A 26,082-nucleotide genomic window follows, 5' to 3' on the forward strand; every position below is an offset into this window, starting at 1 on the left:
TGTAGACCAGGCTGTCAGAGATCTACCTGCCTCTGCCTCCTGGAGTGCTGGCATCAAAGGTGTGTACACTCCCACATCTGGCTGTGATTATTTTTTGCATCTTTATGTCTTGTTCAGTCCCTTTGGGGTGTTCTGGTAGATGCATCCCCCTCCTGGCTACAAGAATGGGACCTTGCAGCTGGCTTCCCTGAAGCTTCTACTGTACCCACCTCCATGTAATTGTAACAACTACACCCAGAGGCCCCTTGGTACTGAAAGCTCTGTGCGTGGGACACATGACAAGGTAAGAGCCCAGGGTTTGTCGTGGTCACTCTAGAGGCTGTGGGTGCAACGCATCAGCAAAACCACAGCCAGGAAGATTACCTTCTATCTGCTCAGAACTGCCAGTACCAACATGACCCAGCAGCCTGGTATCCCTGGCCTCTCCCACCATATCATGAATAACAAACAGGCCAGTGCCTTCAGAGGTGTGCAAGAATGCAAGCTGCATATACAAGCTGCCAATCAGAACAAGGGGCTTTGGGGACAGTTTATTATAAAAAAGATAGTAGTCCAAAGCACATAACAACACCCACTTCCTCCCCCTATCCCTGTGTCTTAGACTCTAGAACCTAGAGAAACGAGATGCTCAGGGACCTGGGTCTACCTGGTTCCCAATTCACTGTCCAACACAGAGCACAGGTTGTACAGGGTGGGGCAGGGCCTTCCCAGTAACTAGATCCTAGTGTGACATGTTTGCTGAAGTTGAGGTCACTGTCACAACACATCAGGGGGCAGTCTAAAGCAGAGCTAGGCTAATTCTGGCCCTTTGGTCCAATTTGCCCCGGTCTGTTTTTGTAAATAAAGTTTTATGGGAACACAGTTGTGCATATTTGTTTACCTTTTGTCAACAGCCCTGTTCATGCTACAGCGGCAGAGCTGAGTAGCTGTGGTGCAGGCTTACATAACTTAAATATTTACTCTCTGAGCTGAGCCCTGGTCTGCAGAGAGCACACAGTATTTGTTGACACCCGTCTACACCTGGAAACACATAGTTTTTGCTGATTCCTGGTCATACCTGATAAACAAGTGTTTGCTGACCCCTGCTCACACCTCAGACTCAGTGTTTGCTGACCCCTGCTCACACCTCAGACACATAGTGTTTGCTGACCCCTGCTCACACCTCAGACACATAGTGTTTACTGATCCCTGCTCACACCTCAGACACATAGTGTTTGCTGATCCCTGCTCACACCTCAGACACATAGTGTTTGCTGATCCCTGCTCACACCTCAGACACATAGTGTTTGCTGACCCCTGATCACACTTCAAACAAATAGTGTTTTATGACCCCCCTGATCACACTCCAGACACACAGTATCTCACTGTGGAAAGCAAGCAGAAGAGCCTGTACCTCTTTGTTTCTGGATTCTTTTCTCAGTGACTTCTCTAAGACTCTGGCTTCATACTCTGCTCTGGGATGATCCTGAGAAAGACAGCAAGTCAAGAAAGGATGGATCAGTGTTGAGTCCATATCCCTCCGCATGAGTCCATTATTTGCCTCAGGCACCCTGGGGACCAGTTCACAGCTGGCTGTCACATCTCCAATGCTTATAGTTGGCCTGAATCTCAGCCCTGGTCTCTCCCTCTTGTTAGGAACCCCAGCTCAATGGAATGACCAGAGGGTCTGGCCTCTATGTTCTGTGGTCTTGGCTATGCCAGGCTTCAGTGAACACCCAGCTGTGAACTGACCCTTGGGAACATTCTGTGGAGTAGCTACGGGGGTCAAAAGACACGTAGCGAGAGGCAGCAAGCGCAGGCAGACTGGAGGTGCCAGGCCTCGGGGAGCCCAGAGCAGTTCAGCAGAAGGCGCTGGAAGGAAAGATCAGGTTAGGTGAGACGGGGAGAAAGCAGAGCCCAGGTGAGAGGCACGAGGAGACCTGGTGGAAAGACAGGAGCATGTGTGTGAAGGTCCCTCTCCCCAGAGACAGGCTAGAGGAAGGCAGAGCGACCAAAAAAATAATTCCAAACCTTGACAGCTTCCTGCGGGGAACCGGAAATGAAGACAAAAACAGAAAGAATTGTTACTGATGTTGTCACTCATAGAGCCAGGATGATGGTAATTTCTGGCAGAACAGGGGTCTGGACATTGGCCGCTCCCAGACGCCAGTTTTGCGAGATCCCCGCCATTCTCATACTCATTGGAGAAGCACAGGGAACAATGATCTGGCTTCTTCCTGCTTCTGTCCAGCCTGGGCTGCAGACCACGGGGTGGGGATAGGAAGGCGGAGGCAGCCCCTTCACCGAGGCCATCCACTCCCCCAGGACTGGGGTCAGCCACAGGGCATAAATGGCTCACCTCACTTTGGGGGGGCTCACTCAGGCCCATTGGGGTTGTATGCCCAGTGGCCTCAGGGAGCCCTCTCAGAAGTCAAGCCCTAGGGATCTTGGAGTGAGGAGGTGACGACGGGGAGTGGCGAGTTGTTTCCCCGCAGCTTTCAGGATACCACAGAAGCGTGTCCATCAGGACAGTAAGACCCAGCTGTTCCTTCTATTGGAATTATCAACATGGAAACAGGACCAATGAGAGAGGCCACCTGGGGGTCGGGGGCCCACCCAGGCCAAGAGCATTGGTCATTTGTGAAATGGACTTACTGCAGGAGAGGATAGACTCTGTTACACTGGTGGGTGCTAAGTTGGGCCCTACTATGGCTAGCCAAGTAACTCCCTAGGAAGCCTTCTGTGCCCCTGGGCACAAAATGACCCAGCAGAGACCTCCCCAGTATGGTCAAGTGAAGCTTACTCCTCAGTGTCTATGGGGCAGGATAGGGCACGGGGCACAGAGATGTCAATCAATCAATACACCCCAGGCCACACAGCAATGGTGCTGTCAGATCGGATGAAGTTCTGTACTGTGGTCCCAGAGGCCCAGCTTAGAACCATAACCTGGCTGCCAAGCTGCTGTCGGCACAGAGCAGAAACCACCATGGCATTCTGAAAGGCGCACATGGCCAAGAGTGACCGGCAGACTGGTGCTCAGGAGAGTGTGAGCTGTCCGAGTTTTATAAGGGCACAGAGCTGGGGTTCAGTAGCAGCACTTGTCTAGTGTGGTGAAGGCCTGGATTCAAGCTGAGGGGGGAATGGAGGGAGGGAGGGAGGGAGAGAGGAAGGGAGGGAGGGAGGGGGAGGAGAGAGGGGGAGAAAGGGAAGGAAGGAAGGAGGAAGGGAGGAGAGAGAGAAAGAGAGATGGGGGAGAGAGGGAGGAAGGGAGAGAGAAAGGGAGAAAGAGAAGGAAGAAGGGAGGGGGGAAAGAGAAAGGGAGAGAGGGAGGGAGGGAGGGAGGAGGAGGGAGGAGAGGAGGAGGATGATGATTTGCAACACATCAAAAACATAAAAGGGGCCTTATATATAAAACGTAAGCACAAGAGGAACCCAGGCAATGCAGCTGAGATGGGAGAGCGTTTGCGTGCACAAGGCCAGAAGTTAGATCCCTAGCATCGAAGAAACCAGATGTGGCAGTGCCCACTTGCCTGCAGCTCCAGAGGCAGAGCCTGGAAGGTGGGGTGCTCAGGATCAGCTTTGACTCTGCAGCAAGTTAGAGGCAGCCTGAGCTACATGAGACCATCTCAAAGTGGTGGGGGTGGGGGGGGAAGTTGGGGGGGGGGGTGCTGGAGAGAAAAGAAAGGGGGAAAAAAAAACCCGGATACATGCCACTAGGTGTGCTTCAGCCCTGCAGCCCCAGCTCTGGGGAGCCTGGGTCCTGAAGACTGTTCTGTAGAAAGTGTGAGACCAGCCTGGGCTACAGAAAGAGAGAGGCAGTGTGCTGTACCAGGCCATGGTTGTACCTCAGCACATGCAGGGAACTGCCTGCTCTGTATTGAGGCTCTTCTTGGGGGTGCAGTGGGACAGTATTCCCTAATGACTCCAACAGGGCTTTTCCTTCTGGAGATGGCAGTCAGGGGACTCTGGGGAGACTCATTCTGCCTGACCCCGGGGCCATCTATCACTGAGCATCTTTTTGGAACCCGGTCAGGTTTGCATTTAATTACTTAGTAAAGGGTCTGCCGGTTTCTCAACATCCCCTGCCTGCAGACTGACAGATGGTTTGGACGCAGCACAGTGAGGAAGGCAGCCTATGGACGACGGCGGCGGCGACACCCTGCCCACACCCCACAGCTCCAGATGTGATGAGGTCAGCGTGGGGGAGCCCTGGCCAGCACCCGAGCCCACACTCGTGGGTGTTGTGTCTTTGGGAACATGGAGACAGAAAACACTGGCAGACGGAAAACAGTTGCCCCGGCAACCGAGGAATACCAGGGCAGTGAGTGGAGGAGCCACAGGAGCCATGCCTGGGACCAGGGGCCAGTTAGGACCTGGGGTGTTGACGTGAGCTGGAGGAGGTGGCAGAGGGAGCCTCGGGGAAGGGAAGGCGGACACAGCCACTCACCTCCTCCTCCTCGAAGCCTGTGAGGTCCCAGCGGTAGTTGAGTCGCATCTGCTTCCGTTTCCAGTGCTCCATGAAAGTGGCAGCTGTAGGATGGTGGGAAGGGATCAGGGCCACTGAGTACTCTGGGAGCTGTAGAACCTGTTCCTTCCATGCTGAGCGGAGGCCAAGGGCACACAAGTGAACAGGTTCAGCCCTCTCACCGACCCTGCCTGGCCATTGTTTTCTCACTTTGCAGGTGAGGAAACTGAGGCAGGTACAAGCTCTGGTCAAGGTTACTAAGCAAAGGCAGAGAGAGGTGGGCTTGCTAGCCTCTGACCCTGGGTCTCTAGTAATATTGCTCATTGCTTTCAGGGACCCTGAGGCACACGTGTTCGGAGGGGGCAGGTCTCAAAGTCAGAAAAGGTAAAGGTTAGTTAGGCACTCACACTAGAATCAAGCCCTGTATCTCTGTCCATTGATTGCATCACTGGCCACTGTGTCCTGTGTTGTATGTGTTGTGTGTGTGTATGCGTGCGCACACTCAGTACACACACACACACACACATTTAGAGGCAGGGTCCAGTGTACCCGAGGCTGCCAGTGAACTTGCTGCATGTCCCTATGCTGGATGAAGATGGTTGGTTTTACTTGTCAACTTGCCATGATCTAGAATTGTTTAAGAAAGGAGTCTCAGTCCAGCAACTGTGTAGATCAGGTTGGCCCATGGGTATGTCTTTAGGGGATTGTCTTACTTGTCAAAGAGCTACCCTGAGTGGACAACACCAAGCCATGGGCTGGACCTTCAAATGTGTGAGGGAAGAAAGCCAGCTGAGAGGGAGCCTCAGGGAAAGCAGCCAGCATGCTGCGGCATGGGGGCCCCGTGACTGCTGTCTCCAATTCCTGCCTCTGTGGCTTCCCCGGGTGTAACCTGGAAGTTTAAGACAAATAATCCTTTCCTCCCTAAGTTGCTTATATCAGAGTGTTTCATCACAACAACAGACAGAAAACTAGAGTAGTATTCTAGGCCGGCCTTGAACCCCTATTTTCCTGCCTCCCCTTACAGAGTGCACCGATATGGCTCATCACACCATGATTGGTGTTCTATTTCTGAAAGACCAAAGGTTTGAATGCTGCCTCCTCTAGCGTGGGGCTCTGCTGGATAAGGCTGGACTCTGATATCGGTTTGTGCTCGATCTATGTTGGTGGGCTCCCTTTTCTCAGCAGGGTTCCTACTCCACCTGATCTAGTAACCCCAGATCTGTAAGGAGTGTCATAAAGCCCTCAAGGAAGATTACCGGCCCAATCCTTTCCTGATAAGGAACTTGTTCAATAAACACAAGGAATTCCTGGAAGTACCCCACCCTATGCTGAGAAGATCCTAGCCTCCAGCAAATGACCTTTAATCATACTTAGAAGTTATCCCCTCACCTATAGGATAATTAAATACTGTGTTTTTCTTGTGATAGAACCCCGTGTTACTGCATGTAAATGAGCTACTGTACCACTGTGTAGATTAAGTATCCTGGCACCCTTAGCCCTAGTGAATCAGACACATTCACCCTCAAACCCCTCCTCACTGCCCATGGTTTATAAATAAAGGCTGGACAGCATTCTGGGGTGCTCGCCATTCCTCCACCTTGACCATCTGAGACTCCATTTATTTAGTGGGGTGGGGGTGGGGGACCACAGCTGGAAGCCCGGTGGTCAGGCAGCAATGGCAGAACTGCTTTTGCAGCCACTGGGGCCTGCTCCACCACTGCCGCTAGCTCAGTGCTGACCCCTGGTGAAGCACCGCCAGGCCTGCAGCTCACTGGATCTTAGCACAGCAGCTCAGACAAGGAGCTGTGACACTTTGGGATCATCACGGGCTTGGGGGACTCCTGAGTCTCCACTGCCTTCTGAGACTTGCAGTCTTAGCTAGCGCCCCCCCCCCCCAAGGCCAGAAGCCTCACCCTGAGCAATCTAATCTGCCGCTGATTGAGAGAAATGGGACTTTGGGACCTTTGATCTTGAGGTCCATCAGTTCTTGTCCTGAGGTAAGCAGTTCCTGGACCAACCCGAGGGATGTGGGATGTTGGACACTTGCTGACAGATGCTGAATGACACTCTAGGAGATGCTGACAACTGCCCTTGCCACACACATCCAGTGTCAGAACGCACCAGCCAAGGGCTGGAGAGGTTGTTCAGTGATTACGAGCCCTGGCTAATCTTGCAGAGCATCCAGATTCAGGTCCCAGCACCCACATGGTGCTCACAACTATCAGTAACTCCAGTCCCAGGAGATCTGTTGCCCTCTTCTGACCTCTGACAGTACTACACTCAAGTGATACACATACATACACTCCAGTGTGCACATATACCCATAAAATAAATAAATAAACACATCTTAAAAGACAACACACCAGGCAACCCCTCACAGGATGCTATGGTGCAGATATGGCTGGAGCATCTCCCAAGACTGATCGTCACTGTGAGCTATGAAGACAATGGAAGCTAATCCCACTGTGCTGTGAGGGGTGGGGCCTTCAGGTAGCAACTAGTTCTGATAGATACCCCAGGATGGAGCTTTGTGAAAAGAAGAGGAGACATTGCCAAGTAAGTCTCTGAACTGCCCCGTGATGTTGCCAGCAACAAGGTCATCCCCAGATGTGGGCTCTTGACCTTGAGCCTCCAGTACCATGAGTCAAAACGAACCTCTTTGCTCCAGAAAGTTAACTGATCTCAGATATTTCATTGTTGTATGAAAACAAACCAATACAGGACCAAGCCCAGACTGCATCAGTGCTGTTCCTGCCACCTCCTAGGACATTGCCTGTCCATGTGTGTGGCTTTTCTAGGTATCTGGGTCAGGAAAAGCCCAGCAGCTTCTCTGTTCAGAGTCCTCAGCGGGTACCTGGTGACAGTCTCTCTACAGTGTCCACGGACAGACGCGTGATTTTATGAACACACAGCTTGCAAAGGCAGACACGGCAGCTGAATGTCTGCTGTGAGCACTGCTCTCAGAGAGCCACCAGCAGAGGCAGGGGGCTGACAGTGTCACAAGGCCATCGGGGCTTTAGATTCTCAGGCTGCCACATGCGACATGCTGTGCCAAGAACTGTCATGTAGTGTGTGCCAGAGTTGATCTCCACTGTTCTATGGAGGAGGAAACGCAGGCTCACAGGCCACAAAACTGCTCATCTGATAAGTGGGGACGTCAAGATAGAAATAAGATGTCCCAGATGGGAATCCTGCTGGCAGCTTCCTGGAGGAAGTCAGAGCCATGAGAACAGGGCCGCAGCCACTGCTGTACCAGGACAAAGGGAGAAACATCCTAATTTCTTTCTTACTGCCTTCAAGTCACACTGGAGGTGAGAGCACAGGCTGCTCTTGCAGAAGACCCAGGTTAAATTCTCAGCATCCACATGGCAGCTCACAACCATCTATAACCTCAGTTCCAGGGGACCTGATGCCCTGTCCTGGCCTCTGTGGGTACCAGACACACATGTGGTGCACAGACATATGTGCAGGCAAGCCATTTTATACACACAAAATAACGGTAATCTATATCCTATTTCTAGAGGAGATACAAAGCTGAGCCTTCTAGAAGTGGGAAGGCAAGGGAGCCTGGGAAATGCGGTACCTCAGGAGCAGAGAGGCAGGGAGGGGATATTATTCAGAGAGCAGCCTGGACAGATCTCTGGACAAGGACTTTTAGGGACTAGAGAGCAAGAATTTAAAAGTCAATGCAAGAAAAACAAGTGAAACAAAACAAAACAAATAACCAGACAAGGGCAGGGGACACATCAAATTGAAGAATTTCCATACAGCTAAAGAAACCACTGAGTGAAGAGATGGCTGACAGAATGTCAGCCTGCACAGGCCGCAGGCTGTTCATCCAAAGTGAATTCAGATGCTGGCTCAAAGGAAAACTCTGTTTAAAAATAGACATATTACAGGCTGCGGATGAGTTCAGCCTGCGAAGAGCTTGCCTAGCGTTCAGGAGGCTGAATTCGATCCCCAGGACTGTACAAACCGGGTACAGGGCTGCGTGCCTGTGATCCCAGAGCTCGGGAGGTGGAGGTAGGAGAATCAGGAGTTTAAGGTCATCCCTTCTGTACAGTGAGTTTGAGGCCAGCCTGGGCTTGCGAGCCTGAAGTGGGTGGACAGGCATAGTGACTCATGTCTGTCAGCCCAGTACTTGCAAGGATGAGGCAGGAGGTTCACCACAAATTCTAGGACAACCAGTGCTTCAGTGTGAGTTCTAATCTCAAAAAAAGAAAACACCACCACCACCACACACAGACACACAGTAAAACCAACAAAACCTGGGGGCTAGAGCAATGGCTCAGTGGTTAAAGCACTTTCTACTCTCTCATATGGCCTGAGTTCAATTCCTAGCATCCATATGATGCCTCATTGACATCTATAATTTATCTTCTGCTCCAAGGGCTCACACATGTACATAGCACACATAAACTCAAAACTCACACAAGCACATAGCACACACATGCAAATAAATGAATTAACCAAAAAAAACAAAAACCAACCCAAACAAAATGGGCAACCGGTGTGAAGAGAATTCTGGAAAGGAGACATGCAAATGAACAACAGGTTTATAGAGGGTCTCAGTCTTGATCTCCACCAAGGAGACCAAAAACCACAACCACGATGACTCAAGGATAAACAGAACAGAAGAGAAAATCCTCCCTCATCAGAACAACAAGACAAATGCTGGTCAAGTCATGAAGAAAGGGGATCATTTGCTTATGTCTGATGGGAAAGAAATACACCATCTCAGCCATTGTGCAAAGCCCAAGAGGCCTCAGAAACCTAGGGTTGGGACCACCACAGCATCAGCCATCCTGCTACCAGGTGTCTATGCAAGGGCAGTGCCAGCAGCCTTGAGGGAAATTTTCTGCACACATGTATAGGGCAGTGCTTTTCAGGGCAGCTAAGACGCAGTGTTCACTGAACAGGCATGCAGAACAGGTCTGGTGTCCCATGACAAGTGGATCGATGATTACAGTCAACGTCCTTGTATCATTTGACTCTGAAAGCTGGAAGTCAGGACTGTGGATTTCCTCAGCACAGAGACAGTGATGCTTAAGAGGTCTGGAAACCTCAGCATTCCAAGACACACAGCATCTTCCCACATGGACCCCCTTCTACCCAATCTCCAGGGCCATGGAAGTTGGGATTACACGCGGTACTTCACAGACTCAAACCGAGGCAGGGGTACACCCGGGTCTTCTCCATAAATGGTGAGGCTGTACCCTCGTATTGTGACATCAGCGTGGTTGTGGAGGAGAAGACATCACCACACAGGGCTGAGCCATTCATGGAGTTCAAAATAGCAAGATTACCACCCTGGCTTGGTGTATAGAGGCTGGGCAGGCACAAGGCAGCTCGGGAGGACAATCCAGGCCAGGGCTGCAACAGCACGGAGCCACAGTTCTGCTTCCTTAAAGCATTTGCTTTGCCTACAGCATGTTCCACAATCGTCTTCCCAAGGAGGATCCTGCACTGTTTTGGTGAGCGAGTCTCTGCACCTTCTTGGATCAGACCTGGGCATGAACTCAACACATGAGTGGCCCCCACCAGCCTCAGTCTCCCTGGGCTGGGTGTGCATCTTGTGGGGTCCTGCATGCACCCCGCAGTCCTCAGGTGGGGCCTGCTCTTACTATCCAGCTACTCCGAAGGACAACACCTGGATCAGTCAGCCCGACACAATGATGTAGTAGAGTTCTGGTGGCCCCAAACATGAAAACATCTAAAAACATTTATCACAAATCTTTACTTGGCCTCTGGGTTTGAACTGAGGTCCTCAAGCTTATACAAGTACTCCTGCCAAGCTGGCCACCTTCCTGTCCTTAGCCTTTTTTTTTTTTTTTTAAATTTATTTTTTTAATACCGGCTGAGCTGAGTGTCAGCATGTGCTGGCATGTGTCACAGTTAGTCTTTCATGAATTAGCTCCCTAATGGGCTTCTGCTCATGTAAATCCTACATTTCTATGTTGAGGTCACCACCCCGCAGAGTGATGGGGTGGGAAGTAGGGGTACTGGGACCCTTGAGGGTAGAATGAGTGGCCTTATTGAAGGCATCCTTATTGTGTGAGGATGCAGACGGGGGTGGGGGTGGGGGCGCAGCTATGCACCAGGACCTGGTGTCCCCATAGGATCTGATTCTGGGATGTCTGGCCTTCAGGCCATGCAAGGAAATGGAGGTGTGCTCCCTAGAGGGGTGCCTGTGGAACTGTTATTCTCAGCAGAGGAGATATTTGCTCAGTTAGGCCTCAGAGCTGGGTTCTCAGAGAGCTACAGAGTCTGGGTCTCCCCACTGCTGAACCTTCCGTGCAGGCAATGGCGCTCCTGCAGTTTTTACATGGATCACTGGGACCCTACCCACCTCACCATAAAAGTTCAGCCCAGGACCCACCACCAGCCTTTTGATCCCAGCAAACAGTCACTTTGTAACTTGAGGTGATGGGGCCCAGTCTGGGACAACACCATTAAAAATCTCAGGCTCAAAGAGCTGACATGCCAGTCAGCAGTTCCACCCCCCCAACCCCAGACCCTACCACTGGGCAGAAATCACAGTCCTTTGTTCTGTGTAAGACTGACAGACAACCAAGGCCTGTGATTATTCTATAATGTCAGAAAATTGATGGTGGCAAATAGCTAAATGGGCTCCAAGTTGCTCAATGTGACACTTCATTCCGAGCTTTAAGATGTCAGACATAGCAGGCAGGAGCCGTCGGAAGCCAGGATTGCTGAGCCCACGCTAGTGAGGCAAAGATTAAAACAACAGCAGCTCTGGGAGACACTGAGCCTCACTCCTCATTGCTGCCGGAGGGGAATAGTACCGCAGGCCTGTCATTGTGCGGAGCTGGGAACTGCTGGAGTGCAGGAAAGGCCTCAATGGAAGGAGGGATTTGAGGGAGAACTAATCCTTCAGAGGGTAATGAATGGGTAATTGATGAGGGATTTGAGATCTCCCCTAATAGACCTTGACAGCTTGCTGTGCCAAGGGCCTCCGGATAGGTTTTCCTGCGGATTTTTACTACTTCCCACAGCTCTCTCCTGTGGGCCCCTTCTTGCTCCTTTCCTTTTGACCTAAGCTTCCTTTCTCTGAAGCAAGGCCTCACTGGAGGGGGTTGGCTTTTCTCTCCTTTTTTTTTTTTCTCCTTTTCTTTCTTCCTTTCAAATAGGTGGGTGTGGAGGGAGCCAGTCCTTACCGCTCTACTGATGGACAGGGACACAATGGAGCCGGCTCTGGTGAGAGCCCAGCCTCAGGAGAATGAAAGCAGCTAGCTGCTGGTCCTCAGGCCTGACAGTGCTTTGAAGGTGCAGAGTAACCGGGTCTCAGAGAGACCACCATTCTGGCTGGAGCAAAGAAATTCTGAAGAGACTGCTGTGGCCCTCCCTTCGGCTATCAGACTGTTCACACAATGGACCCCAAAGCATTGGAATTTTCCCACGAGTCTCATGCTGGGGAGAGGAAAGGCTGAAGCCTGGGGCAGCCGGGGCCGGGGGGTGGGGGTAGGGTGGGGGGGGTTTGTCTCCCAGGGACCTCACAGAGTTCTGAGAACTTGCCAGACCACCTCGCAGGAGACACTGGAGCTGAGGCAGTGATGGGTCAGTGACAGGTAGGACCACACCTTGACCAGGACTGCTTAGCAATGCACCCCTCTGCCCTCTGTTTAAGCCTGAGCCTCATGTCCAGACCCTGAAGACAGACTTGGGAGTCACGGGACCTCTCTGTCCCTCTTCCCAGTGTGGCCGCACCAAATGGCTCTCCTTTCTGCTTTTCACTGCTACTTAGCTGTTTGATTGGCCTATTGATGATGGTGGCTGAGCCTGGCTGACTAGGGCCACTTGGGCCCAGGCTTTCACCCTGACAGCTCCTGGAAAAGTAGATGTTCAATAGAGTGGCTCACTGGCCGTCCCACCATATACATGCCTTTAATGAGAAGAACCCCATTGCCAGACTGTGAGCCATGCTAGGCAGCTCCTCCCTGTGTGCCCTCACTGTCAGCTTATGGCATACATCCGCTTTCCCAGGAGGGCACCTTGCAGGGGCTAGGAGAACATTTGAATGTCAGGGTATGACGAGAACCCTTACTTGTTCCTCAGAGGCAGACAGGCATGGCGCAGAGCTGTCGTCACTCCTGTGTGATCGCCAGCACATCACCCAACCTTTCTGTGCTTCAAAGCCCGCATTAGAGAACACATCCCAGATGTCTGGGGGCACAAGGCAGCACACCAATCTTGTTCAGCACGCGGATCGAGGGTCCTGGGTGACAGCTCAGGAGGTCAGACATGGCATCCAGGACTTGGTGGGTTTTGGTGCTAGGGACTGAACCCAGGGCTTCCTGAAGGCCAGTCTCAGGCTCTATCTCTGAGCTGCACCACAGTCCTAGGAGTTCTTTGTTTGCTTGCTTTTGTTTTCATTTGGTTTTTTGAGAGACAGGGTTTCTCTGTGTAGCCCTGGCTGGCCTGGAACTCACTCTGTAGACCAGGCTGGCTTTGAACTCACAGAGACCTGCTTGCCTCTGGAGTGCTGGGATCATAGGCATGTGACATCGGGCCTCGCCTCTAGAAGTTGCTCCCTAGCAAGCACCCTGAAGGATTTTGGGAATGGTAAGCCTTCTTCTGGCTGGGAGGAGAACAGGCTAACGACCCCTGCCTGCAGAGAACAGGCATGAGTGTCCTTTCTGTTCATCTTCACTGGGGTGGCACCAAAACAGCGTGCGTGCGTGGTGCGTGCGCGCACAAACACACACACACACACACACACACACACACACACACACACACACACACACACGTCTCTTCCTACTGCCATACAGCTTGGGGGGACAGCTGGGATGGATCCTGCTGCTATGTATGTCACCAGATCAATTGAGCTAGGGATCAAGTTGGATCGAAGGACTAATCTGACAGTGTGTTCTATGCTGGTGCTGGGGGCGGGCATCACTGTGCATCTGCCCTAGGTGAGTAGGGGGTGCTCCAGCCTGGGGCAGCAGCAAGGGGGCAGGAATGAGGGGCAGTATTAGAGAGACAGTGATAAAAATAAGCAGTCTGCATGACCGCGATAGCATGCACCCCTGATTCTCACGCACAGGAAGCAGAAGCTAGAAGACCAGGAGTGAAAGGTCATCACTAGCTATGTATCAAGTTTGAAGCAGGCATGAGCTTCAGGAAGCCCTGTATTAAAAAAAAAAAAAAAAAAAAAAGACACCAGATGCTGCCTGCTCTGGAACAGGACAGAGTAGGTGGCACAGGGAAGATGAATGGCTTTGTACACACGGAAGAGTTCATGATAGTGGGTGTGCCACCCACTACCTGTGACAGAGACTTCATTCACTGTTGGTGAACACTTCCTATCCTCAGGGTAAGGCCTTGTGGGTGGAATTTGGGTGGGGACTCTTTCGGACCATGAGGCATGGCTCACCCATAGCTCCCAAGTCTAGCTCTTAGAAAGCTGGCTGCAGGAGGCTCTAGTTCCAACCCTAGCCCGCCCACCAAACAAACAAACAAATAAACAAACACATTTAGGGTCTGCTGTGGGAGGCTGGGATTTCCATGTCTCTTGAGATCCCAAGGAATGAAGTACAGGGGTCACACACACACCTTCTCTTCAGAGGAGGCCTCTTTCCTCCTGGAGAAGCCTCCTCTTAGGGGCAATTGAGGGGGGCTGGGGCTCCAATGCTCCCCTCCCACTTTTTTCCCTAGAATTCTCCAGGGAGAGACTTCGTTGTCACCCACGACCATGAGGCACATCCTCCCAAGATTGGCAGCAGTGCACCCCGTGAAATCGGGTGCACCTGGGTACCCCGGAGAGCTGATTTCCATCTCAGAGAATGCTCTGGCCACTGTCCTGCATTGTAGTTGAGTCCCTCCTGACCAGCCACTGCAGAACTTTCTCTGTCATTTATGGCCTCTGACTCAAGTGTAAGACAGGAAAACATTTATGACATGGTGACCCACTGTTGGCTTCTGGTTCCTCCTAGCAAGGACGTGAAGTTCTTTAGAGCAGGCCCCTGCTGGCCTCTCTGAGAGCCCCTGACACGCCCCTACCCATTTCCTGCAGCAGCAGGGCCCCTTCAGTGTCCTGCACTTCACTCCCAGGGCCTTTGCACACACATCCTGTTTCCTTGGAATCCTAGTTGTTAAGACTTAAGGGCACCGAACATATCTGGGCTTGCTTCTTGTGGTTTCTGGGGCGATGAATACTTGGCAGCACCCCATAAACGCTGACTGATAAGTCTCTCAAGAGACAGCCCACAAAGCCCAATCACCATCTTGTCACTACCCCCCAAAGTTCTGAGGTTGCAGGCACACACACAGTCAACTCATTAAAAAAAAAAAAACAAAAAACAAAAAACAAAACAAAAACCTAAAAACCAAAAACCAAAACCCAAAAAAACAGGGATGCTGGGGATTTGAACTCAGATCTTTAAGCTTGCACACCAGGAATTATTATCAACTGAGCTCTCTCCCAATCCCCATTCCATGGGTGCTTTTGAAGGCATTTTCTTGAAATTCCCCCATCTCCCAATACTCCAATGTGCTCAGTGGCAGCAACCATCCATTGAAGGCCAACTCTTTGTGAAACATGGTCTAATTCTGTGCCCACGGCCTGCCTCCTCAAATCACCTTCCCAGCTTACAGAGATGAAGAAACTGAGCTTGCAGCTTTGAGTCAGTCAGAGCCCCTAAGGGGTGTAAACACACTGGGCCACCCAGCGGTTTGAAAGGGCACTGAATAATCTGTTAGGCCCTCCACTTTGCTTCTCACTCATTTCAGGTCTTCATTGCTGCAGTCAGCCCAACCCTGAGCTGCTGCTGCAGGACCTCAGCACCAAGGAGAAAGCCTCAGACTGGGACCTTCAGGCAGAGGGAAGACTGGGCTTGTATAAGAGCCAGGTGAACAGGAAGTTCTGGTACATGTTTGACAGCTTTTCCCTGTTAGTCAGGTGCCCGTCTGACTATCACAGGGTAAGGCCACATAGACAGGGAAGGAACCCAGAATTACCACAAACCATCAGCCTCTTGGTCTACTATAGCTTCCCATAGCCCTTGTTCCTGCCCTGCAACTGGTCAGTCATTGAGTCCCAAGGGGGTAACGTGGGACCTCTTGTATTCAAATGCTACCTACAAGGTTAACATAAGCTCAGCTCAAGAGCTTTCCACCTCTTCCAGGCAGCCCTCTTGTGTTACCTCCCCCAAGTGACTGGGCCCTTCCCTCTCATACCATTTCCCATGAGCTGGGAGCCCCGGAGGTGCATGCTCAGAACCTGCAGCCAGTGTGGGGACCGGCTGCCCCTATGTGAATCCAGCATCCCCTGCTAGCAAGGCTGTGCAAAGTCCTGTTTGCAAAGAAGGGGCCCGTCTCATTTGCTATCAGAATCACCTATGGAGGACTAGAGAGCTGGCGTGGGGGCAAGCATGAGGACCTGAGTTCAGTGCCTATAACCCACATCAAAGCTGGGTGTTGTGGCACATACTCGTCATCCCACTGCCAAGAAGACAGAGACAGGAGTATTTTCCAGAGTTCTCTGGATAGCTGGTCTAGAATTAACTGGTGAGTTCCAGGGCAGTAAGAGACACGGTCTCCAAAAACACAAGATGGGGCTGGTGAGATGGCTCACTGGGCAGAGATATTTGTGGTCAAATCTCGACCGTCCAAGTGACCCTTGGGACCCAGATGGTAGAAGGACAGAACCAAGAACTGAGCATTGTCTTCTGATCTCCATACACATGCCATGGCTCATGTGCATCCCTCTACATGCATACAAAATAAATGAAAAAAAGTGCAATACAAACATCAACCCCCCCCCCACACACACACACAGGACAGCGGGCAGCTCCTGAAGATAGATTTGTGAGGTTGTCTTCTAGCCTTCACATACATGCACACACATGTGCACCTCCCCCCCACTCCCCACATCACTACCACCATCCTCATCCTCATCTGTAGACAATGCAGCAGCCACACTTCCCAGCCTTGCTTGTCTCCCAAGCTGACGTCTCGGCCCTAGACTGTGACGTCTGGGACTATAGTCTCTGTGGGGCTCAGCCAGTTGTCTCTGATCAGGCTCAGGGCTCGAGAACTGTGGATTTAATTTGGCCATTGTTGCTCAGAGCTGGGTGACCTCAGACAACTCAGGACACCCTGGGTGACAATCCACAGCAGGGTTTCCCAGAGCATGGGTTACCCTGACACCTTTCAGCCAGGCTAAAAGAACCTTGCTCATCTTGTACATGGTGCAGACCTGTGGCCATGAGACACACTTATGTGACTCACCTTCATGCCCAGGATACAGACCTGATATGGACCATCAGATTCAAACTCAGAAGAGAGTGTTCCTGTCCCTGCCATGTAGGTGGCCTGAACTGAAGGCTCCACTTACCCCAGAGGGCCATAAACACAGAGAAGAAGACGGTGGCAGGGTTGTCAAAGAGGTGACTGGCACGGGCTGTGGCACAGGCTGAGCTCATTTTCCAGTAGCTGCAGGTCTTGTCACACAGGGGACACATAGTAATGTTGTGTCTCTGGTCACACATCTCCATGCTGAAAGACAGAGGTGGCCTTAGGTTCCCAAGGGGCCTCAAGTCCTCAAGTCCCAGTCCACTTTTCAGGGACCATGGAGGGTGGTCATGGTCATCTCATCATGTCAAGGCATGATGGTAGACTGAGGCCACTCTGTACCTTGACAACCTTCCCCACTCCCCAACATAAGCTTCATAGGCATGACCATTAGTTTCAGGGCCCTGGGACCCTCCACTTAAGCTCCTATGGTTTTGGGGGAAGGGTCCTAGATCTTTACCTTGAACAGAACCCCAATACAGCCAGCCCTGAAAGCACCCACCCATGTCCACATTCTTCTCGGGGCAGAAAGAGGTACCAGAGTGTCCCATATGGAGTGAGCCTTGGATGGTAACACCTAAGGCCAGCACTCCTGATACCTCTCTAGCCCAGGATCCCCGGGCAGCCTTCCTATTGTCTCCAGGACCTGTCAAAGCTGTGCTACACACACAGAAGCCAGTTTTTTATACGCCCAGGCTCAGGAGCCCAAGGGAGGGATGCAGTGAGGGAGGCCCTCATTGTGGCAAGACCTAGGCTGAGTGACTCTTTGGTAGCACTGGGCATCATGCCATGACCGTTACATGGCACACTGGGCAGCTGAAAGGGTGCCCAGGACTTCTCTCTTTGGGTGGCTAGGCTCAAAGAAGCATGCCCCCAAGCTGCCCAGGTTCCCAAACATCCTGAGGGGCTCACTAAGAAACACAGGAGGCTCCAAGGATGACAGTCCCTGGTCACCGAAGCACACAGGCTCAGCTGGTGAGGAGCTTTGAGGCCAGGGCACCTAGGTCCTCTTCTACTCTTGCTAACACTTGTGAAATTTACAAGCCATCGGCAGAAGATAGGGAGGCTGGGTGGGGGGTGTGAGGGGAAGAGGGGGAGTCATCACTAGCCTACTTGGTGTTCCCTGACCTGGACTGGCACCTGGGGACTATCACATTATGATTCCACCTTCATAGATGGGAGCAGGAGCCCACAGAAGAAAAGTAAATTCCTTAGGGCCACACAATATGGTGGAAATTGAACCCTAATCTCTGAATGAAAGCCCTGTGCTTGGAACAGCTCTCAAGGTCACTGTCCTGTGCTCTGTGACCACACTCAAGTCCTCTAGCTTCAGGCTCAACATTTCTGGAAAATTCTGGCCAGAATACTGCCCTCTAGCCACAGCCTACCCTGAATTTTCCTTCCTTCGAACTTGGACCAGACCCTGATCTATAAATAGATGTTCATGCTGCAGAACTTGTTCCCAGGGGTCAGATGGCCATCGGGGAGAAAGCTGAAGTGATTTTTTTTTTTTTTTTTGCTTTTTGCTTTGTTTTCCAGATTTCTGGATCCACATGAACGAGTGTATATATTCCTGCTAGCTCTCAGGAACCCTCCTTTGTGCCCAAGGCAGAGGACACCAGCTCCATTCTCCTTTTGTGCGTCAGGGTGGTAGTCACTCACCACAGATGCGAAGATAAGGGCAGGCTAATGGCAACCCAGGCGGTGGTTTTGAACTATCTGGGGAGACGTGATGTACATATGCACAAAGGGGAGAAGGGTGGGTACCCGGGGAGAGGAGCCATTTGCTATGGAGCCCGAGGCTCTGGTGTGTGTGTGTGTGTGTGTGTGTGTGTGTGTGTGTGTGTGTGTGTGTGTGTAGTCTTGGGAAGGGTGCTGAGTCCTGCTGCCTCAGTTTTCCAGTCTTCCCTGAGCTGAGTGTAAAGAGTACAATGCCGTTGGGTTGCTGGGAAGGTGAAGCGTGCGTGGCCCATTCAGGGGCTAGCGCAACTTAGGCCTAATGCGGTCACTGCTATCACCATCCTCGTGAAGCCTTAAATTAGCACAATGTCACCAGATGCCCCGGGGAGCTGGTCCTTCAGGGTCCACTTCTCTCCCTGAGGCAGACAAGTGGGCAGGACGACCCCAGTTGTGACTGGTCTAGTCTGAGAGCCTCTCCCTAGAAACTGGTGGATGGAAAGTTGTTCCTGCTGGGTCAGTGTGTATCCGAGGGCCCTGCTGTCTGCTTGGCTCGAGATTGAGGAAGGCTAGAGGGCCTGAGGAGTGGCCTCGGGCACAGGGAGTGCCAAGGCACGGTTCCACCCGCCTGCCTCCCTATGAGGCTCTTTGGCTTGCCTGAATTGTCCTTCCCGCCAGCCTCAGCTTCCAATAAAAATGCCAGCCGCCAGACAAAAGCCCTTTTTCTGGGGGCCTTAAACTCAGCCAAAATCAAGAAACACAGCCCGAAGGTCCAGTACTTAGAGAGGCTTGGTGGGGCAGGGAGACAGGCCAGTACGTCACTGGCCACCACTTCCCTGAGACCTCAGCTTGATCTGATGGACTCCAAGCCTCTGGCTGCTGTGCAAGCTCAACTGGGGCAGAGGCCAGGGGCGGACAGGCCTGGCCATTGGCTTTGTCTGTGCCCCTGGATGATTACTGTTTGCCTCTCTGACCACGTGACTTAAAGAGGCTGAGCTGCCAGAGTCAAATGCCTTGGTGCTCCCCCTTGGGAGTCCACACCCTGAGGTGGCAGAGCCCCCTCTCCTCAAGGACATCATGGAAACATGCCCACTCTACTTCCTGCTTCTCACAAGCTTTGAAGCTCTGGCAATTGCCAACCAGCCTTACAACCTCCAAGTCTCCGGCATTTTCATCTGTCCCATCAGCAAATCCCAACATGCATTGCATTATCATTGCATTATAAAGCCTTGCATTATCTGTGCAGACACAGGGACAAGCGTTCTTCAGCTTGGGACTGAGGGAGCCTGGGGAAGGGATTCGGGTGGATGGGATAGCAGATGCCTTATTTACATGCTAAAACATCATGGAAGGGGCTGGAGAGATGGCTCAGTGGTTAGGAGCACTGACTGCTCCCAGCTTCGTGGACAACAGCTCACAGCCATCTGTAACTTCAGCTTCAGGGGGATCTGTTGCCCTCTTTTGGCCTCTGTGGGTACTGCACACACTTTGTGCCCACACTTGCTGCACACACATACATGCAGACAAGACACTCATACGCATAAAATGAAAGCATTACAGAAGGAAAAATTGGCCAGATATGATCTTATTGGTCTGAGAAGATCCCGCCTCTTCCCCAGCTGACAGACACAGGGTCCTCTACTGATTAGAAACAGGGTTGATGTTCCAATCAGCAGCCCCATGTCATAGAGGCACAGTTCTGAGGAGGTTCTGCGTCTGGTCACGGGGTCCGGCCAGCTCAGATTCCCTGTGTGGCCCCATAGAAACATATCTCCCACAAAGCTCAAGATTGCTGCCTACCTGGGGATGTTTTCGTCCACAGTGGCACATCCATAGAGAAAGACAATGACACCCACGATCGAGGCTGGGATGAGCATCTGGGTGTAGGCTCCAAGCCAGGCAAAGTACAGGCCAACTTTCTCGCCAAAGTATTTCCTATGCCAAAAAAACAAAGGGATGCATTCACACCCTAGGCCCACATCATGCCCTCCCCTCCACCCCCGCAGCAAAGAAGAACTCCAACTGGGCCACTCTTTCTCCTGCCTGAGTGGTGGTGACTGAGGCTCTAGGACACCTTATCAGACCTTGGGTACCCTCTATTATTTGTATATGTTCCTTCTTTCTTTCTTTCTTTCTTTCTTTCTTTTTTTCTTTCTCTTTTTCTTTGAGTAATAAATTTGAGCCAAGGTCCTCATACATGCTAGGCAAGCGCTCTACCACTAAACTATAATCCTAAATATATTTATCCTCTCTCTTGTCCTACCTCTTCCCACCTCTCTCATAGCCCAGGTTAGCCCCAAGTTTGTTATATAGCTGAGGATGACCTTGAACTTGTGATTCTCCTTTCTACACTTTCCAAGCACTGGGATTACAGGTCCCATTGCCATGCCTGGCTTACATCATGCTGAGCATGGAGCCAAGGGCTGCAGGTGCGCTAGACAGGCACTCTGCTAGCTGAGCTGACCGCCCAGCCTCCACTCTCTTTTGGAGACTGGGCTTTTCTCTATAGCTCAGGTTGGATTTCACTTCACTATATAGCCCAGATTGGCCTTAAACTCCCGACCTTCCTGCCTCAGCCTCCTCAGTACTGGGATCACACATGCGTGCCATCAGGTTGGACTCTGTCTCTAATCTGTGCCCTGGGGAAGGGTGCACTTCTGTTTGTAAAGGCCTCATTGGTGGTCCAGGTGTGTCCCCATGCCTGTGGGTTCCATCCCAAGCCCCATTCAATGTAAGCACCAAATGAAACATGGTCAGAGGCATCAAGTAAAACTATACCCAGACCCGCCCCACCCCCGCCACAGAGTCTGTTGGCCATCCTTGGCTGACATTCATTGTATCTATACAGACCCTCTTTTACAAGGCCCCACAGGATGTGGAGCCCAGCTGGCTGCCCATCATAATGGCCTCTCAGGCTGTCCTACAGGCCTAATGGCCTTCTCAGACCTGGCTACAAATTCTCACGCATTGAGGCAGACACTTCTTCCCCTTGACACCCCAAAGCTGGTGACCTCGGCAGCTGCCCTGCTGGCCAGGCTGAGGAGGACTCAAGGGGAGTCAGTGGGCAGGGCCAAAAGCTGGTCCTCCAGTACACATGACTAGGCAGTGTCCCCAACCCTGCCTGAGCCGCCTTGCTTCAGGGAGACCCAGGATCCCACACAGCCTTCAAGTACAAGCAGGTTTTCAGGTGGCTGAATATTTGGAGCAGTTGGCATGCTTGGAGACTTTACCATCCTGACATGGCCTCGAGTCTTGATTCATGCAGCTGCAGCCCAAGAGGCCAGGTACCCCCACTCACCTGACCAGGTCAATGGGCTGGTACTTGTAGAAGACCCCGTAGCTTGCCCATTCGTCATAGAGGAGCTGGAGAGATGAAGGAATGGGAAAGGAGTTGGTGGAGGGTCACACACTGATGCTGAGCCCTGGAAGAGCCTCAGCATTTCAGTCAACCATCTTCATTCATTCATTCATTCATTCATTCATTCATTCAATAAATGCTTGGGAAATGCCAGGGAGGGGATTGGTACTCTCAGTGCTGGTTGGGGTGGGAAAGATGCTTCTAGAAGGTTATGGAATCTCAGCTTTTCACGACTGGATTGGGAATTCATCTATGACAGCTGACATCAAGAGGTCACTCAGATCAGATACCAATTGTTTATTATTCAAAGTGCGTCAAACCAGTGGTGTTCAAGCAGAGAGACACAGATGGTAAAATTGAAAGAAAATCTCCTGGCACACAGAGATAGCACAAGGTTCATCTTGGGAGACAGGCTGCCTGCGTAACACCTGCCGTGACAGAAAAGAGACCAGGGCCAGCCAGATGGCTCAGCATATAAAGGAGCTTGCCACCAAGCTTGGCAACCTGAATTCAGTCCCCAGGACATGGTATAAGGGAACTGGTTTCTATAGGTCATCTTCTTATCTACATACACACACGCACATGTGCACACGCACGCACGCACGCACACACACACTCGCACGCACGCACACACACATACACACGCACGCACACACGCACGCACGCACGCACACACGCGCGCACGCACGCACGCACTCACGCACACAGTATGGGGGAAGGGGGGGGAACCACTGGTTGTTTTTAACAACCCCACGTGTATGAACAGGTCATACATTACTAAGTTCCCTTCACATCCAGATCCTATGTCACACTGCCCAGCTGCAGGGTCTCTCACGATGGGACAAAGTGGCCCAAACCCCAGAACAGCTGTCTATGTACTCTCATTGCTACTATATATGGACTGAGTGCTAAGGGGGCCCAGAGTCCCTCCTTGGCACACACCCTCCATGCCTATACTGGCAAGGGATTACCAGGCAATGGACTCGGTACCCAAGAACTGAGGGTCTCAAGGGGGTCCCAGGTTAAAAATCTTCTGCCAGTCTTCAGTGGGACAGGACCCTCAGTCATCCCTTCTCTGTCGGGAAGAGACTGGGTAGGGATGGCTGTGTGGACTCCCATGGGTCCCTGCCTCTTTTATTATGTATGTATACAATATTCTGCCCAAATGTGCACCTGCACACCAGGAGAGGGCACCAGATTTCATTACAGATGGTTGTGAGTCACCATGTGGTTTGCTGGGAATTGAACTCAGGACCTTTGGAAGAACAGAGAGTGTTCTTAACCTCTGAGCCATTTCTCCAGCCTGGGTCCCTGCCTCTTACTTGGTTGCTTGTCATGTGCCTTTTTTCTGTAGCTAATTTATTCTGTAACTACATTTACTTATTTAAATGCCTCTGTCTCCACCCCCTCTCCGCACAGGGTGTGGGTTCCTGACTGCAGACATGAAGGATCTTTTAGATGGGGCAGGACAGTGCTAGATGCAGGCAGGGAACCTAGCTGGTCATTTCCTGGCTACCTGAATGCCCTTGTCTGTTCAGCTTCCCATGGCAATGTTTCCACGCTGCCTAAGATGCTCTCCCAAAGGTCCAGAGCAGAGGGGCAAGGTGGATGTCACTCTTTGAAGATGAAAGACAGGCAGGCAGCATGACCCACATGAAGGGCCCAAGAGAGGGTCTCCACTTGGAGGAGCCTATCTATCTATCTATCTATCTATCTATCTATCTATCTATCTATCTATCTATAATCTGTCTCTATAGTCTATCTATCACCTATCTATATTCTATCTATTTATCTGTCTTCTATTCCATCATCCATCTCAATCAAATGTCAAGCTGTCATCTATCTATCTATCTATCTATCTATCTATCTATCTATCTATCTATCTATCTATCTTTTTGAGACAGAGTCTCATGTATTGCAGGCTGGCCATGACTTTGCTGTATAGTTGAGAATAACCCTGAACTCCTGATCTTCCTGCCTTTAATTCTTGACAGTAATTAGGAGTTCAGGTGTAGCCACCATGCCTGTTTGTGCAGCACTTGGGAGTGAACGCAGGGCCTTGTGGACGCTATGCACGCACTCTGCCAATGGAGCTGCCTGCCCAGCTCCTTCCTGACACTCTTTCTGCGGCTCTGTGAATTCCTAATTGTGTGTTTCACTCACAGGCGCTTCACACACCTCCAGGAAGCAGGGAAGCAAGCACATGGGAGCTAGAGGTACCTGTGAGGAGCAAGGAGCCTGGCTTGTCTGCCAGGTCCCTACCAGTGTGGCTTTCTCTGGCGCGAAGGTCGCAGATGAGGGTCACACAGCACGAGCACCCCCACACTGTCAGAGAGGGTTCCCAGTAGGAAGCCGGGAGAAAATGTCAGCGTTGCTGAGCCAGTGCAGACTGGGGAGCCCTAGGCAAACCTGCCTCTGTCCCTCCTCTGCACTAAAGGCTAAGGGGCACTCTCTCCTCCTGGGTCACTGGGAGAGCCTGATGGCTTGTGCGTGCGTGTCACATGATCTGCACAGGGGATGCAGACATAGGAGAAAGCTATAGCTTTCTCCCTGATGAGTGAGCAGCCGGCAATCTCTAGCTCACCTTGACTACACACTATTCTGTACCATGAGCCGATGGCAGGAGGGAAGGGGTGGGGGTGTGGTGGGGGCGTGGAGACACTCATCAGTGGAGAAAGCTATAGACCAGGGAAAGAGACTTGGGGTAGGAGAGGGAGGAGGAAGAGAGTGAAGCCAAGGAAATGCAGTTGAGGGGAGGAGGATAAAAGAGAGGGAAGAATGGAAGAGTGAGAGACTGACAGAGGGGGAGGAGGGAAAACAGGGAGATACTGATGGGAAGGGGAGAAGGAGGTAGGGAGAAAGAGACAGACAAGGGTGAGAATTCACAAGCTTCTTGGAAACGAAGTGTTCAAAACCACCTCAGGAGGATTCGACCACTTCCTGTAACTACCTACTGTCATGGGGTCTGGCTGGCCTGTGTGGCTTCTCTGCAGGCTCCTCATCATCCTGATGGAGGTTGGGAGACAACACTTAGTTTTCGACATGAGCACCTCACTGTGAACTCTTCCTGTTCTCAGGTAACCTCCCTCACCCTTGCTGTCAGGCAAACAGCTCACAGGGAGATCCGCTTGCCCCTGGGGCCCCTTTAGCCTCTGTCAGCTTAGGAGGAGGAACAGGTCTCAGGGTGGGCGGCTATGAACTGCAGCAGACCGTGCTCAGGCTAGGGCCCATTTTTTTTTTTTTCACTAGCTGCTGAACAGAAAAAGAATGAGTTTGGGCCTCTTCGTCTAAGACAGGGGTGGGGCAGACTCACTCCAGCCACCTCTGTACATCTCCCACGATGCCTCTTTACAGGTCTGGCTGTCCCCTTATCCGTGGGACCCTCACTAGACTCAGGAGGATCCAGCAGCTGCCTATGGCACTACCTCTGCTCAGGTGTATGTTCTGGGTTTGACTAACATTTGCTTTGGTGTAGATCAGAAGTTGCCTGTGACCCTGGAGGAGGTTGGCTTGAGGCCCCCAGTGACTATGATCCAGGCAGTAAGTCTGTGCCGAGCCCTGCTCACACCCGAATCTGGCAGAAACCTCACTGCTACAGTGCTTAGCCCAGGAAGATGTCCTTGCTATACTTTGTTTCTTTGGGCCTGTTAGGCCCCCCATTCATCCATTCATCTACCAATCCATCTTTATAACCACCCACCCACCCAGTCATCCATCTAGTTATCAACAGATATGATAGGAATAGCAAGGAAGAAGCCAAAAGATTTTGTCACAGAAAAGGGAAATTTTTTTCATTCAAGCCAAGTCACTTAAAATGGAACCATCATGGAAACACAGGTTCCGTGATAGGACCAAAATACTTACCAGACCTGTTCCCTCTTCCTTCCATCCATCATATCTACTCACTGACACATCTGCCCGCCCCACCATTTATCCATCCACTCATCCATCCAACCATCCATCTACCCACCCACCTATTCACTCATCTTTCTTTCTACCTACCTACACATCAATATATCCATCCTTATTTACATCTACTTATCCACTCATCCATTCATTCACTTATTCATCCATCTATCCCTTCAGCCATCCATCCATCCATCCATCCACTCACTTTTCATCTATCCATCTCTTCACTCAACTAGCCTTATGTATCCCCATTCATCTATTTAGCTAACCATGCGTCTCTGTATCCACACACCCATCCACTCATCTACCCATCTAACTTATGACCATTTACCCAACTCAATTAACCATCAGTTTTTGGCCAGGCCTTGTACTCTTTACT

General features: G+C 51.5%; 1 protein-coding gene across 4 annotated transcripts in view; it reads right to left on the bottom strand.

The window, feature by feature from the left end:
- Positions 1-26,082, bottom strand: part of Ano1 (anoctamin 1) — a 95,044-nt gene that overhangs the window by 32,808 nt on the left and 36,154 nt on the right. For all 4 annotated transcript variants that reach the window (XM_051145751.1, XM_051145749.1, XM_051145750.1 and 1 more), the window contains 6 exons: positions 21,735-21,799; positions 20,237-20,371; positions 16,803-16,963; positions 4,427-4,509; positions 2,011-2,022; positions 1,394-1,465 (listed from right to left, as the gene is read on the bottom strand). In XM_051145751.1, the coding sequence (XP_051001708.1) occupies positions 1,394-1,465; positions 2,011-2,022; positions 4,427-4,509; positions 16,803-16,963; positions 20,237-20,371; positions 21,735-21,799 (528 nt within the window). The remainder of the gene's footprint in view (positions 1-1,393; positions 1,466-2,010; positions 2,023-4,426; positions 4,510-16,802; positions 16,964-20,236; positions 20,372-21,734; positions 21,800-26,082) is intronic.

Source organism: Acomys russatus, chromosome 5 (genome assembly GCF_903995435.1).
Source record: "Acomys russatus chromosome 5, mAcoRus1.1, whole genome shotgun sequence".
NCBI lineage: Eukaryota > Metazoa > Chordata > Mammalia > Rodentia > Muridae > Acomys > Acomys russatus.